Source organism: Abramis brama (genome assembly GCF_963993115.1).
Source record: "Abramis brama genome assembly, chromosome: 11".
Classification (NCBI taxonomy): Eukaryota; Metazoa; Chordata; class Actinopteri; order Cypriniformes; family Leuciscidae; genus Abramis; species Abramis brama.
The window spans coordinates 2,436,149-2,454,876 of record NC_139973.1 but is presented as its reverse complement, the minus strand read 5'-3'; the positions used below and the strand labels follow the sequence as shown (position 1 = coordinate 2,454,876).

General features: G+C 36.6%; 1 protein-coding gene across 1 annotated transcript; it reads right to left on the bottom strand.

Moving 5' to 3' along the window:
* Nucleotides 1-1,257: 1,257 nt before the first annotated feature.
* Nucleotides 1,258-18,186, bottom strand: ddx27 (DEAD (Asp-Glu-Ala-Asp) box polypeptide 27). The gene is made up of 21 exons (XM_084129126.1): nucleotides 17,869-18,186; nucleotides 16,024-16,170; nucleotides 15,885-15,944; nucleotides 15,203-15,425; nucleotides 15,074-15,114; nucleotides 14,903-14,986; nucleotides 12,987-13,092; nucleotides 9,918-10,091; nucleotides 8,541-8,691; nucleotides 7,508-7,607; nucleotides 6,379-6,520; nucleotides 5,502-5,655; nucleotides 5,337-5,418; nucleotides 5,085-5,262; nucleotides 4,025-4,131; nucleotides 3,845-3,941; nucleotides 3,120-3,211; nucleotides 2,618-2,738; nucleotides 2,438-2,528; nucleotides 2,284-2,355; nucleotides 1,258-1,375 (listed from the first exon to the last, which is right to left on the bottom strand). Exons 1-21 carry the CDS (start codon nucleotides 17,953-17,955, stop codon nucleotides 1,360-1,362), a joined length of 2,325 nt encoding a protein of 774 aa, XP_083985252.1. The 5' UTR covers nucleotides 17,956-18,186; the 3' UTR covers nucleotides 1,258-1,359.
* Nucleotides 18,187-18,728: the final 542 nt, after the last annotated feature.

The following is an 18,728-nucleotide window of genomic DNA, read 5'->3' as shown; positions in this document are numbered from 1 at the left end:
AAAACAAACTCAGCCACTGCGTCTTCAGCTGTACGGATTTAGAAACATCATCAATATGACTGCTGTGTTCGTTATTACACCCAAGAACAGAACACCACAATCGTTAGACGCCATTCTGCTCAGCACTCCAGCTATCAACAATGAACGCGCCGGTCGGCGCGTGCTATGATTGACAGCTCGCTCATGAGGGCGCGAGGGCGGGTCTGTGTTTGAAACGCTGCTGTCAATCACCCATCGTAGGAGGGGCGTCGATATTGTGACGTCACAATATCGAACAGCTTGATTTGAGACAGGTGGAAACATATAAGAAGATTAAAAAAAAACACTGGATGGATTTTTATCATTTTATGATGGTTGTGTACAGGCATTGCCAACACACATTTCAGTACAATCAACTTGTAAAAGTGCATGTACCATTATATGACCCCTTTAAAAAAGAGGGGGGAAATGAATAGGTCAGACTGGGTCAGACGTGTGCCATATAACTGAGTAAATGATTTTTGTAGTCATATATGAACATTCAAGGTTGGTCTCATAGAGAATCTCACTAAAAACAGAAGCCTTATCTTGTTTTGCTTCTTCCGAGCTGAACGTGATTTATAATCACGGCGCAAAACAAAATAAAAGCTATATATGATATTTACACAAGTATTTAGTTCACTCAGCAGGTTGATTTTATATATTAATACAGCCAACATTCCCCACAGCAAATGTCTAAAATAAAACGAGTTACACTTAATTTCAATGGTCCACTTTAGACATTCTAGTAGCTTTAAGTAACTTTCCAACTATACATGTCAGCTAACTCTCAGAAGAGTTTAAGTAGACAGTTAGGTTCGGATTAGTAGAATAAGTGGAGTTGTAGTTGCAAAGTTACTTAGAACATCTGAAGTGGATCATGGAAATAAAGTGTTAGGGTTAAAACTATGATCCAGGTTTATGATATCTTTCCTGTGAAGACTGTGCGAGCTTCATTCATCTCTCGTGGGACGAGGGAGAGCTTCTCTCTGCTTTATCTTCAAGGTCGGCTGATAAAGAAGACACAGATCCATTGTTTCATGTGGGCTGTAAAGAGGCTGTCTGTGATATTCTGGGCTCTCTGTTTGACTTCACCTCTGTGAGACTCAATCTTCTCGTCCTGCAGGGATAGTTTGGCTTAAATCAAGGGGAAATAAATCTTATTTCTGGAGCTCATTAGCCGTTGGTTATACACGCATCCTCTGCTCTACACATGCATGACAAACAGAAATACAGGTGTTCGGTTGTAGAGTTTTATTGGAGGGGTTTGGGAGGGAGGATGATGATGATAAAATGATAAAGAGGCAGATGTTCCTTTGAAGTTTTGCATCAGTCACGGCTTCACCTTCTTCTGAACCTGGAGAGACGCATAAAGGATTTAAGAGAAGACCGGCAGAAATTATGCTTTTTTCACCATTCATTAATTTTCTTGTATAAAACCTATCAAGACATTTGCTTTAGATTTACCTAAAATATACACATTTAATTAAGTCACAATTTCTTACTACATTAATTTCAGTTTAAGCAGTTCTGTAAATACACAAATATCTATTCTCATTTAATACAAGGTCATTAAAATCAGTTTGCATAATAACTGTAAAATAAAAATAAATAAAAAACACATATACAGTATATGCGAGTATATTTATTATATCATGTGTATGTAAACATTATTATTCCCTATGCAGGGAGCCTAAATTAAATATATAAGGACTTTATTGAATACATAATGGAACGTAGCAATAAAGAATTAAAAGTACAATGAAATGCAAGCACAATTTATAAATGTATAAATACATTTCTCACCCTTTATATTTCTTTATACTACTAAATACTTAAACTTATATTTAATTATTTAGTGATGCATTCAATTTTTCCAAGATACACTTGATGTTGTGCACTATTTTATTTCAAGGGTGTGAGTTTTTTTTATTCACATTTTATTTTAGAGGCCATTTTGTATGGCATTTCACATCCTTTTTTATTTTACATGAGAAATTAATTTACTCATGCTTGCATATTGTACTCATATACATTTATTGCAATATTTCATGATACATTTAATCATGTCTAATCCCTCCATAATTCCCAACCAATGCATTGTATTTCTTTTATTTATTAATGAAAAATAAAAGTTAAATATCAACACTTTGTTTTAATTTCATTTAACAGCACATTGGTAATTAAGTGTTTCCAGATGCATGAAAAATGAGGACATATGCAATATCTAATCTGAATGTGTTTTAGGGAAATACTAAATCTCACTTGGACTTTGACTTGAAGCGTCCTCCCTTCTTGTTAGGAAGGCCGAGTCTCTTCCTGTCCTCGAAGGACGGCCTGGACAGAGAAATCACTGTTAGACTGAGACAAGAATGAGAAACCTTGAAATGTTTCCCCTCGCGTGTCAAACGCCACTCACCCCGCTCTGTACTGCTTCAGCGTCTTCTTGCTGGTGTTCGTCAGCTCCTTGTCAAACACAGACTTCTTCCTAGATTTGTTCATTTTTTTAGCTGGAAGAAGAAGGTTCAAGTTAACAGTCAGAGTTTGAACTCAAGGTTTGAGAATGTCACTGGAGGATTACAGGCGTTTATTTGCGAACCTTTCTGAACGGGTTCGTCTTCTGGAACGACTCTGGCTCGCTTCGGCTTGCGATCGCGTTTAGCTGCTCGTTCAGCGTACATCTGAGACTTCAGCACCTCGAACTGAGCTCTCTCCTCAGCCTGGTGTACACACACACACACACACGTTCAGCATTTCAAAACTCAAGTGAGTGGCACATCTGATGCATCATACAGTGCTCAAACTCCCAAGAAAAAAATATGACCCATGGATTCATTACCAAGAGCAAATTGCATTTCTGATGGAATAGATTCAGATTGTTTTATTTAGTGCCATGTCAGCATTCAAAGCTATTTTCATGGCAAAAATTCAATTACAAAAATACAAATATCATATAAATACAATAAAAACCAAACAAACAAAAACAGCAAGTCATATTATACAAGATTTTTTTTAAATTAACATGATAAAATCCAAAACCTTTTCATGCATATTCTTACAAAATAAGTCCAGTTTACTTCAACTCAGGACTAAAGTCTCACCGTTAACTCTTTTCTCTTGCCCTGTTTCAGGAACTCTGCACGCTTTTTCTTTCCTCTCAGAGCAAAATCAAAGTCCTGTAGCACCTTCGCCACTTTGACAGAACAAGAAAATTAAAGACACACACAAACAATTATTGAAAATATGAGGTGTGAATGTGGTCATATTGAGTGGATTTGCTTAATTTGGGCTCAGTAAAGTTTTTATGACGAAATTAACACTTTTATTCATCAAGAATGCATTCAATTGATCAAAAGTGACAAACACATTTATAATGTGACAAAAGATTCTATATCAAATAAATGATGTTCTTATGAACTTTTTATTCAAAGAATCCTGAAAAATAAAATGCGTCACAGTTTCCACAAAAACAGGAAACTGTTTCCAACATTGATAATAATCAGAAATGTTTCTTGAGCATCAAATCGTCATATTAGAATGATTTCTGAAGGATCATGTGACACTGAAGACTGGATTAAAAATTCAGCTTTGATCACAGGAATAAATTACATATTTAACTATATATATATATATTCACATAGAAAACAGCTATTTTACATAGTAATAATATTTCACAATTTTACTGTATAATTGATCAAATAAATCAACCCTTGATGAGCAGAAGAGACTTCTTTTAAAAACATTAGAAAATCTTACCGACCCCAAACTTTTGAACTGAAGTGTGTTTGTGTATTTCAGGAAAGAGCATGAACTGATGGAGACTCACTGCGCTCTTTCTTCCTCTCCTCGTGTGACTGGAACCAGGTTCTGGGCGGCTGTTTCTCGTCTGCGCTCTGTGTTATCCTCTTCTGAGCTAAACTGATCTGGACACACACACACCGTTTAAAACCACAGGAGTCGGTGTGTTTAATCAGACAGCTGAATGTTTGAAAGAAGAGTGTCAGACCTGCGCTTCTGAATGAGCCATTGCCTTTTCCTCCTTCTCCAAGCGTAACACTGCGTACACGTCCTTCTCCAGCTTCTCGATCAGATCACGAAACTTCAGAATCACCTCTGGTGACGTCAAACAATCAATTTACACCAGCTTTCCATTAGATTGTGATATATTGAAAAACAATTAAAAAAATAAATAAAATTGTTCCTGCCTGTATTTCCTACAGTATACGCACTGCTTCATTCCAGAGTTATTATCATTAACTAAAACTATTCAAAACCTTTCTGTAAAGTGAAATACAGCTTTAAAAAAAAAGAAAAAAAGGAATATTGCCTTGGCTGAAATCATTTTAAGTTCAGGCACGGAAATTATAACCTGTAAATAAATATATTTAAAAAAAAACTGGAAAAAAAAACTGGAAAAAAAGAAAGAAACATAAATAACAATATAAAAAAAGACAATGAAATAAAAAATAATGATAAAATGACAAAGGCACATAACAAAATGTCAAATATTTTAACTTAAATTAACATATTACATAAAAATATTGCTATATATATATATATATATATATATATATATATATATATATATATATATATATATATATATATATATATATATATATATATATATATAAAGCTGAAATAACAAAATATAATTATTGAAAAACTTATATAAGAAATGTTGCCTCGACAAACAAATTTAGGTTAAAATACTTTTTCAGTTTTAGTAATTTAAGGCAAATAGAAATAATAATAATAATAAATAAATAAATAAATAAATATTTTTTTATAATAAAAATGACAAAAGCACATTACAAAGTGACAAACTATAAAAACAATTATTTAAAAAGAAATAAAGCTGAAATATAATAATGAATTTAAATTAGATTTCAAGTAGTTTGTGATACTGGAAAAGGATTTATAATCATTTTTATATCATTTTGATTCCAACTGATGTGCAATGTATCATTTAGAAATAATTATTAATCAGTTTGACAGATTCATTTCAAAAAGAAATAAAAAAAGATTTGGTCATAAGTTGGGAGCATATTTTCCTCAGTCTTTACCTTGAGGAATGACACGAGCTTTGACGGGCATTTTGGCTTTTTTCACGATCTCTTTCATCATGTTCCTCTCAGTCTCGCCCACGAGAGACACGGAGCGGCCCACTTTACCCGCGCGGGCCGTCCTGCCGACCCTGTGCACGTAATGCTTCGCCGTGTTGGGCATGGTGAAGTTTATCACCTACACACACAGATGCATTCAGATATCGTGGCTTCACTAATATTAATATTCAGTGCAAACGAATGAGAACTCACAGTTTTCACCCCGTCTATATCCAGTCCTCTGGCAGCGACATCTGTGGCCACCAGAATATCAATCTGTTCATCCTTGAAACGCCTGAAACACAGAGACGTCTTTCGTTCAGCTCCTTTTTAAGGCAAATATTTGTGTTTTTAATCAGACGAAACTGTTCACGGCACCTCAGACTCTCCAATCTCTGCGTCTGAGACAGGTTTCCATGAAGCTCGCCGACCTTTAACCCCATCAAACCCAGCAGAATGTGCATGCGATGAGCCTGTTTCTTAGTCTGAGTGAAGAGCATCACGTGATCCTGAAACGTTCTGGTGAGGAGAGCTGTGGACAGAGTCATGTGATGCTTTTAATGCTTTCCTTTTCCTTTAGTTTGTACATGTTCCTCAAACGTCCGTGTCATAATGTCAAACATTAGCAGGAAAATTGTCTAAAATACCTCGTTTTTGTGTTGCAACGTTGCATGCATATGCAGTGTTGTTATTGTTAACTAAAATTGTAATTATTTTTGGTAATTTTAAATGAAGCTGATATGCAATTAAATATAAATATTAAATGTAAAAAAATAAAAAAAAATAAAAAAATGTTGCCTTGGCAAGCTGAAGAAACAAATGTCTAAAACCAAAACTGAATTAAAAATAGATAAATAGTAATATTTTTTAACAAAAATTATCAAAATAAAACCCAACTATAATAATATATGAATAATAATAAAAAATAAAAAAACACTGACTGTGATCAGCAAAAAAAATTCCTCAAAGATGACGGATGGTTTCAAGGGAAAGATGCGTTATAAATGCATAAATACATATAAATAAATATTCACTACTGATTATAAATTGCTGAATGTAATGTAATGTAAAAAAGTGGATATTTGCATGTGAATATGCATATTTTTTGCTTATTAGAGCAACACACTAATGCCAAACTCTGCTGGAATAAATGTGAATGTCAGTGAGTCTCTTGTGTGGTTCACGTCAGAAGAGTCACTTAAAAGGACGCGGTTCAGACAGCAGTCTACCAAGACCCCTCACTAGGGCACTTTACCTGCAACAATAGCCTCTCTGTCTCCCTCTTTGTTGGGTCTGATCCTCACAAACTCTTGTCTGAGATACGGCGCCACGTCTGTGTTACTGTTCACAAAGATCCTCACCGGCTGCTTCAACGACACCGACGCCAAATCCTTCACCTGGAAACACATTCACAAACACATTCACAACGCAACAATATAGAACCCTGATTTCGTCTCTCTCTAATATCAGCCAAATCACTAGATCTTTCTGATACCAATATGATCACTGTTTGGAAATGGATGATTTTTATGGCAAAATGAGAAGATCTTAATTGATTTTGTCAGTAAAGAAATTAAATTAGAAACAGCGGTATTGTTATTTATTTAGTTTTATTAAATGTATTTATTTAATGGAATTTGTCTCTCTTTACTTAATTTATTTTGATGTATTTAGTCATTTCTATCCATCTATCCTCCATCTATCTATCCTCCATCTATCTATCTATTCTATCTATCTATCTATCTATCTATCTATCTATCTATCTATCTATCATCTATCTATCTATCTATCATCTATCTATCTATCTATCTATCTATCTATCCCTCTATCTATCCTCTATCCATCTATATATCCTCCATCTATCCATCCTCTATCCATCCATCTATCCTCTTTATATCCTCTATCCATCCATCTATTTATCCTCTATCTATCTATAATCTATCTATCCTTACATCCGTCTATCTATCCACTATCTATCTATCCTCTGTCTATCTCTATCTATCCTCTATCTATCTCTATCTATCCTCCATCCATCCTCCATCCATCCTCCATCCATCCTCCATCCATCCTCCATCCATCCTCCATCCATCCTCCATCCATCCTCCATCCATCCTCCATCCATCCTCCATCCATCCTCCATCCATCCTCCATCCTCTATCCATCCATCCTCCATCCATCCTCCATCCATCCATCCTCTATCCATCCATCCTCTATCCATCCATCCTCTATCCATCCATCCTCTATCCATCCATCCATCTGTCTGTCTAGCACAATATAATGTATTTGATTTCAAACCCTTCAACACTGGCTCCATCAAGCATCTTTCAGAACACATGATTGACAGTGGATAATGTATCAGTAAAGCTGAAGACGAGCAGCATCACCTCCTCGCTCATGGTGGCTGAGAACAACATGGTCTGTCTCTGATAGGAACACATCCTGATGATCTCCTTCATCTGCTCCTCGAAGTACTCGTCCAGCATCCTGAGGAAAACACACGAGTTAGGGATGTGGCGGTGAGGATATTTTCCCACCGGTTAATCGACGTGTGACAACACCGGTATCACCGGCAGGAGCTTTTAAATCGCTAATTTAAAGGCGAAAGTAAAATGCGCGCGTCTGTACGTGCATTCATAATGGATGGTGGATTTAATTGGAAGGTTGATGATTAAAACCAGTAGAGCTCCTTCCCTTTTGGAGCAGAGCAAGTGTTTTTCCATAGGAATGAACTGAAAGCGCTCCGTTCGGCTCGCTCCCGTGGACACATTTTAGTCTCGCTTTCAAATTAGCGCCAACTTGGGGGCAGATTGCTTGAATGGTGAGCTCATTAGCTTATTATTCTTAATGAAAAACACAGCAACAAAACAGTACAATGACAAATTCGCTTATATAGGCGCTTATACATTTCGCCTTGACACCAAATACGCCATCATCGTCAGCTCCTCACTCTCGTGACTAATGAAATCTGACTCTCGTTCAGCTCACGATTTATTAAGCAGACACCGTCTAGTTTTTAATTGTAGTTTCTGTTCTCTTACTCAGTGGTTCTCAATCCTGGTCCTGGGGACCCACAGCTCTGCACAGTTTGTACTTCTCCCTCATTTAACACACGTTAGGAAAGAGCTCTATTAACTGAACTGGGTGTGTCAGATAAAGGAGACATATCAAATGTGCAGAGCTGTGGGTCCCCAGGACCAGGATTGAGAACCACTGACTAACTGAACTAAATGATTTTATTTAAATAAAAAAATAATAATAATCGACGGTGGGGGGCGGTGCCGCGCTGGACAAGTGATGTCACCGGTGTTGCTTCTGAAAACCGGTAACACCGACTATCGTAGCAAGCCTAACATGCGTCTAAACAACCATCCAAACCCTTCAGAGTCACGGCTGTGGCTGCAGAAGTTTCCCTCTCACCTGTCGGCCTCGTCTAAGATGAGGATCTCGATCTGACTGAGCTCGAACGACGGCGTGTTGTGCAAGTGGTCGATCAGTCGTCCTGGTGTGGCGATCAGGACATCAGGACCCGCTCTCAGCGCCGCCTCCTGAGACTTCAGGTCCAGCCCACCTGACAGAGTCACAAAACACCTCATTTACAACACTGCTCCACTCGAGAGGGCTTATTTTAGTGCAATCAACAAGAGCATGAGAAAGACAATTAAAGCAAAAGAGTCATTCATAACCGGTGATGTTATTGTTTACTAAACCTAAAACAACTAAGAAAAATCCTTTAAAAAGCTAAAAAAATTTTTTTTAAAATTGGATAAAAAACGAATTAGAAATTAAAGACAAACAGAAATACATAAGCTAATGAAAAATTTAAATTTAAATTTAAAAAGCACATAAAATTACTAAAACTATATAAAACTAGAACAAGTTATAAAAAATCGTTTAAAAAGAAATAACGCTGAAATAATAAAATATAATTATTAAATGAAAACCTTAAATATAATTATTAAATGAAAACCTTACACTTAAAATTCAGAGATGTTTCCTGGCAACTTCTTGAAATAAAATATGTACTAAAAAAACACTGAAATAAATTAAAGAAAAACTGAAATTAACTTTAAAGCTATTGAAAATGGTTTAAAAAGAAATAGTTGAAATAAAATAAAATTATTAGATAAACTTCTTAAATTAGAAATGTTGCCTTGGCAACTTTCTGAAATAAAATAAGTTTAGGTTGTTAATTTCTAAAATTACTCAAATAAAAAATAAAAGTAGTATTAAAGTATTAAAGTATTTAAAAAAAAAGAGCAAAAAAAATGACAAAAGCACATAAAACTACCGAAGATTTAAAACTAAAACTAATGAAAATAGTTTACAAAAATAAACCTGAAATAAAATAAAATAAAATAAAGTAATTAGGCAAGGCAAGGCAAGGCAAGTTTATTTATGTAGCACATTTCATACACAGTGGCAATTCAAAGTGCTTTACATAGAAGAAATTAAAATAATAAAAAGAAATAAGAATAATTAAAACAGTTTAGAAAAATAAAAATAATCCATTCTAATTCATCCAGAATTAGATGAATAACTTAATTAGAAATGCCTTGGCAAGTTACTGAAATAAAATAATGTTTAGGGTGAAGTACTAAAATTACTAAAACAAAACCTGAAATAAAAATAAGACAAATAGGAATATTTGTAAAATAATTAAAGCTAAATGGATAAATAATTAAAAAAATACACATAAAATTCATGACACTTAAACTGAAAAATGAAAAGTTAAAATCTAAAAGCTACTTGAAAGTATGAGTAAATCCTCTACTAGTGAAGTGCGGCGTCTCTTACCCACTGCCAGGCACGTGCTGATGCTGGTGAACTGTGCCAGCTGACGGGCCACGGTGTGCACCTGGATGCCCAGCTCTCGGGTCGGCACCAGAACCAGCACTCGCGTCACCTGAGTCTCTCTCGGCTTGTAGATCAGACGCTCCAGAACCGGCAGCATGAAGGCTGCAGTCTTCCCTGAGACACAAGACACACACACAGTCCACTAAACGTCACGGAGATTACAGTTACTGAGTACCTTACGCATTGTTAGTTGGTTGTTTATGCTTTGTATGTAGGATAATTTATATTTAGGGCCCAAGCCCTGAAAGGGGAAGGTCCTGTTGTTTTCGTAAGGATTTCTTTCTTTTTTTCTTCATTATTTTTTTTTTTTTGCCTTTTTGCCACTTTTGGGGCCCTTAACATGCTCAAAAACTCTTGAAATTTTGCACACGTCAGAACCTGCGGCCATCAGGGCCGGACTGAAGCTGGTACCCGGGTGTGGCAGGGGGGCTCGACAGCGCCCCCTGGAATGGTGTCCGAAAACTTGGTCCATAAATCAAACACGCTTGCATGTAATAATATGAAACTCAGTACACATATAGATCTCCTCCTAGGGAATTCATCCGATCGCCACCAAACTCGGTGTGAATGAAGTCAAGACATTGAAGATGAATTCTTGCGAACGGATTTTTGATATCTCGAACGGTTTGGCCGTGGCGAGGAAACAAATGTGTGGCGAATAATGGGACACAGGAAGTGTGTTATAACTTCTGCATACATTATCTGATCTTGCTGAAACTTCCGCAGTGTGTTCATTGTAAGAGGCCGATCACATGGATGTGACTATTGTGAGTCAAAGTTATAGCGCCACCAACTGGCAGCAGGAAGTTTGCCACTTTCAAAATGCTTTGAAATCACTCTCTTATTTTTACCCGATTTGCTTCAAACTTTATGTGTATAATGTAGACACACGGCAGATGTAGACCTGTGGAAGGATTATTGATATCTTAGATACTGTTGCCGTGGCAACGCATCAAACTTTAATATTCTTTTCGGATGCTTTTTTAGGGGCAGTCATGGCCTAGTGGTTAGGGAGTTGGACTGGTAACCCAAAGGTTGCTGGTTCGATTCCAGAACCGGTGGGAAATGACTGAGGTGAGCAAGGCACCTAACCCCTAATCGCTCCCCGGGCGCCACACAAAGGCTGCCCGCTGCTCTGGGTGTGTGTATCCACGTTTGCAGTGTGTGTGTGTTAACTACTCACTACTCTGCTCCTAATGTGTGTGCATTAACTTGGATGGGTTAAATGCAGAGGTCAAATTCCAAGTATGGGTTGCCGTCACGTGTCACTTTCACTTTCACTTTTGAGACTTAGCATGCTTCAAATTGGATGAAACTCGACAGACACATCACACTTATTAGCCAGTAGACATGTGCAAAGTTTCAGAAACGGGCGTGGCAGGGGGGCTCAACAGCACCCCCTTGAACGGGGTCTGAAAACTTGGTCCATATATCAAACACGCTTGCATGAATTAATATGAAACTCGTATTTCATCCAATCACCCCCAAACTCGGTCCGCATGAAGTCAAGACATTGAGGATGCTAAATTGCGGACGGATTTTTGATATCTCCAACGGTTTGGTCGTGGCGGGGACACGAATTTATGGCGAGAAAAGAAAAACATGAAGTGTTATAACTTCTGCACACATTAACTGATCTTGATGAAACTTCAGCAGTGTGTTCGTGGTAAGAGGCCGATCAGATGGATGTAAAAATTGTGAGTCAAAGTTATAGCGCCACCAACTGGTAGCAGGAAGTGTGTCACTTTCAAAATGCTTTTGACAAAAGTGAGGGGGTTAATTTTATGTACAGTCACAAAAATCAGTACACATATTGGTCTCATCGAGCCGGACAATTTTCTAATTTTCAGTAATTAGCTCCGAGCAACAGGAAGTCAGATATTTTGGTTTGAATGTGGATTTCTTTGCAAAATCAGCCTCTGAATTTTTACCCACTCCTCTTAAGTGGTTTATTTTATTCCCACCAAACTTTTTCAACATGATGAAAATACATTAAAGATGCTAAATTGTAAACAGATAATAAATATCTCAAACGGTTTTGCTATGGCGAGGGATTAAAGTAAAGTGAAAAAAGGAAACACTAAAAACCTCCTATCTTCTAAAAATGTAATTATACACCATTTATTTCTATATAAAATTATACAAATATCAGAACTAAACCCATTTTATTCTTTTTTTTTTTCAATTTAATAATTGTTTAAGTTCAAAAACATCCAGAATGTTTTTTTAGTCCAAAAAATAAATAAATGATGTCATTCATAGTGCTATACTGCCCTCTTGTGTTCATACAACAGGTAGGCCTATTGTATCTATATATATCTATATTTTTATTTATTTATTTATTTTTTGTTACATATATAAACCGCGCTGCACGCGTTAGCAGAGATATATTTGATTTTTGATTTTTATTTGATATATATATATATCAAATAAAATATAAATATAAATATATATATATATATATATATATATATATATATATATATATATATATATATATATATATATATATCAAATATATATATTTAGCCGGTGACACCGCCACCCCGGTGACTTTAGTGTAACTAAAGGCACCAGGGTGGCGGTGCCACCGGCTTGGGCCCGCAATCGCTGCTCGCAGCTATATTTTATGTTTGTGACTGTATAAAGTTACATATGTGCTTAGGTATGTCAATATGCCATTGTTTGTTTGTTTAGGTACAACACATAGTCATCTGTATATACATATGTGTATGTGTATGTGTATGTGCATTTGTTTTGATCCTTGTGATAATTGTGTTTATTTTTTTATTTTGGATGTTTTGATTTTATGTAAAAGCCTAACCAGGGACGAGGGCCGCAAATTATCTTTATGCTATCTATATCTTTATGTACACGGCATCGGTTGTCTGTGTGTGACAATGCCAAGTGTATTGTCCCTGTTAAATAAACAAACAAAAATAAATAAAATAAAACCGTAATATTCATATTCTTTCTGGTCAAATCAAGCACAGACAGTGGAAGTCTTACCAGTTCCAGTGGCAGCACATGCACAGATGTCTTTTCCCAGAAGCCCCACAGGAACGCAGGCTTTCTGAATAGGAGTGGGCTGCTTAAAGCCCATAGTAGTGATGGCCTGAGGAAACACGAGGAAAACAACGTGAGATGAAACTGTGCATCTTCTACTGAAGGTCCATCAGAAGTTTCATTTTGACGGCTTAGTTGTTTCTCTTTAATGGACCATTACCATTTATAAAAGTGGTCATTTATTCTGATGGCACCATGTATTTATCTCAAGAAATTCTACAGGTTATTGTCCCTAAAGCGTTTGTACGAGCTACTTTACATCATTTTGCAGCCTAAACCAACATTACTATGTCAAAAGCGTCTGTAACGACTCAAAAATGGTCACTTGCATTCCATGATTGCTATATGTAAGCAAGCAATAAGGTACTCGAGGCTAGTGGTGTATGGTGAATATTCATCCGTGACTCATTCACGATACAGCACTAGCCTCGAGTACCTTATTGCTTTTATTAAACAGTTACCACACAATACAAATATTAAAGCCGAAAAATATGCATCTATGCAACTTTCATGAAGTAAAATCACTAAAAGCCTTCCTTCCGCTGGAAAAAATAGTCCCTGATCGTAAACAGCAACAGACATTACATACATTATTTCACCAATAGATGGCAGCAAAAACTGTCTTTATGAGTAAGTCCAGAGCCCGTCTATGGAGAGCCTGGCCACTCCCTATTAAGTCCTATTGTACTGATTTTTGGTTGTAGTTCCACCAGAGTTCCACTGGGGGCGTTCGCCCATGAGTGCAAAATGAATGCGAGTCTATGGCGCTAGACGGCTAAATTTGTCTCTTTCACCCGATTGCCGTTGAGAAATCTCAGATTTGATTGTAGGTTTGATTGTAGGCAAGTTCAACATGGTTTATAGGTCGAAAGTTGAATGAACGAGTACTTATGTCCTTTCGATTTCTTACAGGTTGAGTTGTTGTTGCCCATAACACGCTAGCATTCTGCTAATGAACGCTGATTGGTCAGTGAAGGACTGATTACGACCAGAGATACCGCTTGATGGTCTTTTAAAACAACAAAACAAAAACTCTTCTAGCACGTGTGTTTGCCTGTGTCAGCTGTGTTGTCGATGCCTCGAGAGAAAAGAAAGTGCACCAAAGTGACTGAAGGATTGCCGTAAAGCAGTATCTCTGGTCGTACGATGTGTATGACGTCATTGACATTTTAAAAGACTTTTTAAAGCAAATTAGTGACTCTAAAAAATCTAACACCCAGCAATGTGTAATTTCTTTGCATCTCCTTTCGAATACAACATTCAAATTACTAGACAAAAAATGATATCCTGAGAAAAGTGGATTTTGAGGGGTATAGCCCCATAGACCTCCATTCATTCTGCACTCGTCCTGTGAGCGCCCTCATGTGGAGCCAGAGTGGAACTGCAACCAGTTCAGAAGCCGGAAGTGTACTGAGAGTGGAAGTTCTCCCCTTATTAGACATTCTCTGAAAATGTCTAGCATGTCACGGGAAAACCCCTCAACTGTTAAAAGGACAAGATATCACAGCGGACATTCAAAAAGATTTTTTTTTATTGTGAATATAGACCTAAATGACCTGAAGGAAAATGCTATATCCACTGTAAATGCAGGTAACGTTACACTCGATCTCTCACAATACTCCACTCTAGCTTTAATGAACATTATCAATGAGATCAAACGTGTTTAAGTTGCTAAGAGTGGTTGCTAGGGGTGTTGTGTAGTGATACATAGAACCGTTGGTGTGAAGCGGTCATAGCCGTGTTTTATCGTGAATCAATCAGAATCAAGGATTGGAACTAACCGTTTTATAAATATTGATATAAAAGTGCATATATGAAAAGTGTATTACATGAAATTAATAATTAATCGTCAGTCTGACCTTCAGTAAAGGTCTGGATAGATTCATATCCGGGAAGGTGAGATTATCGTCATACTGGGAAGCGTCTTCAAAAAATGCTTCAGGCTGGAAGAGAAGAGTGAAACACTGAGAACATCACAATCATATGAGATTTATACCATAAACAACTCAAGAAAACTGATTCCAACTCACAATTTTCCTCTTGCCCTTCTTCTGTTTTTCTCTCACAGTGTCTGAAAGAAAAGAAAGGATGAAATATCAAAGATGTTCATAGAGAATAATAAAAAAGTGTGTTTGGATTGGTGTCGTTCTTCCACATACCTGCTTTTTTCAGCACCTCTTCATCACCTGATGAGAACTCGTCTTCCTCCACCTCATCATCATCATCATCATCATCATCTCCAGCAGATTCTTTATTGTTATTGTCATTTTCATCCTGTTCGTTATCATTCTCTTCTTCATCATCATCTTCTTCATCTTCGTCATCATCGTTTTCCGGTTTAGAGGCTGGAGTTTCTGTTTTCTTGTTTTTTTGAGTTTTCTCCTGCAGATGCATAAATATGACAAACATGTTACATTTCTTGAAGTTCAAATGATTTCCAAACAAACAAATCTTTAACAAATACTGTAACTTCTAGAACAATACAACTATTGAAAATCTGGAATCTGAGGGTGCAAAAAAAAACTAAACATTGAGAAAATCTCCTTTAAAGTTGTTCATTTATGTTGGCGATTGTGCTGCATTCACTCACAGAAATAAATGTTTTATATATTTACAGTAGGAAATTTACAAAATATCCTTATGGAACATGATCTTTACTTAATATCCTAATGATTTTTGGCATAAAAAAAAAAATCGATAATTTTGACCCGTGCAATGTGTATTGTTGGCTATTGCCACAAATATACCCATGCGACTCATGACTGGTTTTGAGATCCAGGGTCACATATATTGTTTAAAACGCTATTTATATAAAGGTGACATGACTCAACATTGTCTTACCTCAATTTTGCGTTTTTTCCGCACTTTCTCTATCTTTTCGTCCAGAGTCGTGGCCGCTTTCTGAAAAAAAGCGAAAGAAGAGATGAAGATCCGACACGAGCCACACTTGCATCTCTCCGTCTGTGTGACTCTCACTCACCCTCTTCTTCAGCTGAGCCATCACGTCATCCATCGCCCAGTCTCCGCTGTACAGGCCATCTCGCTCTCCAAACTCAAAGTCAGCGCTGAAGTCTCCAGTGCGTCCCTTCAGCGCGCGCTTCTCTTTACTCAACACGATGGGCTGATCCTGAGCAAACACAAGTCATTCCATGCTAGAGTCATGCTATCAGATGAGAACACTAAAATATACCATGGTTACAAGCTGCATGACTAATCGTTAAAAGATGGCAATCTAAAGCAAAGCCCTAATTATAAATCTATAGCAAGTATATGTCAATCAAAATCAATCAATCAATATTACTCAGTACTTATTTGAGCAAGTACAATGTGCATTACACTTTATTTTAAGGTGTCATTGTTACATTGTAATTATACATTTAAGTACTGAGTAATATTAAGCAACTACATGTACTTACTATAGGGTTAGGGTAGGATTAGGATTTGGTTGAGGGTTAATTGCATGTAATTATGCATAATTTACTTTATTACTATGGTAAGTATATGTATCATGTGTAACAAGGACACTGTAAAATAAAGTGTTACCATAAAATGTTACCCATTTTTAGGTAACACTTTATTTTAGTGTCATTGTTACATGTAGTTACTATAGTAATAACTATTAATTATGCATAATTACATGCAACTAACCCTCAACCAAACAATCCTAACCCTTTAGTAAGTACATTGCGTACAAGTACATACAAGTGCGTTACACTTTATTTTAAGGTGTCATTGTTACATTGTAATTATACATTTAAGTACTGAGTAATATTAAGCAACTGCATGTGCTTACTATAGGGCAGGGTTCACCAATCTCGGTCCTGGAGGGCCGCTGTCCTACAGAGTTTAGCTCCAACCCCAATTAAACACACCTGAACCAGCTAATCAAGGTCTCACTAGGCATACTAGAAACTTTCAAACAGGCGTGTTGGAGCTGGTAAGAGCTAAACTCTGCAGGACAGCGGCCCTCCAGGACCGAGATTGGTGAACCCTGCTATAGGGTTAGGGTAGGATTAGGATTTGGTTGAGGGTTAGTTGCCTGTAATTATGCATAATAATAATTATGCATAGTTACTATAGTAATAACTATTAATTATGCATAATTACATGCAACTAACCCTAAACCAAACTCTGATCCTAACCCTATAGTAAGTACATGTAGTTACAAGAATACCTTAAAATAAAGTTGTTGTTTTTTTAAATATGACTTTTGTTCAGGAAGGATGAATTCAATTCTTCAAAAGTGCCAGTAAAGACATTTATAATGTTACAAAACAAAACATTTTGGGTGTAACAAACCCATTTTTATTTCAGCTTTACTTTGAGTTAATTTAGCACGTCAAGTTAAAATAAGTGAAAATGTGAAATACTTCATTGACAAGCTCAAATTAAATTAGCTTGTTTTTTATATTTTATTTTATTTCAAGTAACGACAATGTTTGTTTTTATGGATTTAGTTTTAACTATTTGTCAAAAAACAGTTTTGCCATTGTATACTCAAAAAAAAAAACACGATGCACATCACAAAACATGGTATTACCACAGTATGAGGCTCAAACCACAGTATTACCATGGTACATCCCCAGATAACGTAGTATTATCATGATGTGCTTCAAAAACAGAGTAAATCTCCATATAAAGTAGTGTTATAATGACACAGATCATAAAACATGGTATTACCACAGTAAGTTCCCCAAAACACAGCTCTACACCTTCAAACAACATACTATTACCATGATGCACTTCCCAAAACATGGTATTATCATGGTAAAGGCCCAAAAATAAATAAAAAAACATGGTAAATATTCAGTGAATCTGAACTTACGTCTTCATCGTCCGACGCGGAGTCCGGCTCATCCGGCACTTCAACATCATCATCAATAGTTCTGATCAAATCCATATCAGAAAACATGTGTGCTGTAAAACTCACAGGCTGATTACTACAACAGAGTACTAATAACTATTATTAGTGACTATTTATAAGGTAAATCTGATCTTATATATTTTTTTCTACATAAAATAGACCCGGTCACATAGTCTCACAAATCATAAACGTATAACTGTGTCTGATACACACACTAACAGCCCTGCATGTCCATAAACACACACGTGTGTCGCTGAACTGAAGCAGCGGAAGTGCGTCATTCTCACGCGGTTCATGTTCAGTTGCTGCGCTGGAAACCGGAAGCTACACTGACACCTACAGTCCAGGCGCGGAGGACCAGACGATTGGTTAAAGGGACAGTTCTCCCAAAAAGTTAAAACGGTCATTTACTCACCGTCAAATTGTTCCAAACAAACCTGTATACATTTCTTTGATCTGCTGAACACAAAGATATTTGGAAGAATGTAACCAAGCAGATCTCATAGTATTTTTTCCTACTATGCTAGTCAATGGGGGGGGCTGAACACAATTATCTTTGTGTTCAGCAGAACAAAGACATTAATACAGGTTTGGAGCAACATGAGGGTGAGTAAATGACAGATTTTTCATTTTTGGGTGAACTGTCCCTTTAAGAGTCCACCTCTGCCAACAAGGAATTGTGAAACGGGAAATTTAAATGAACAATATACGGTTAGCCGAGACTGTAGAGGGTTGTAGAGCTAAAATAAACAATGTCTGAACACAATATATTTTAAAAATACAGTTTACTTCCAGGAAAATCTATTTGATGTGGTTGCAAG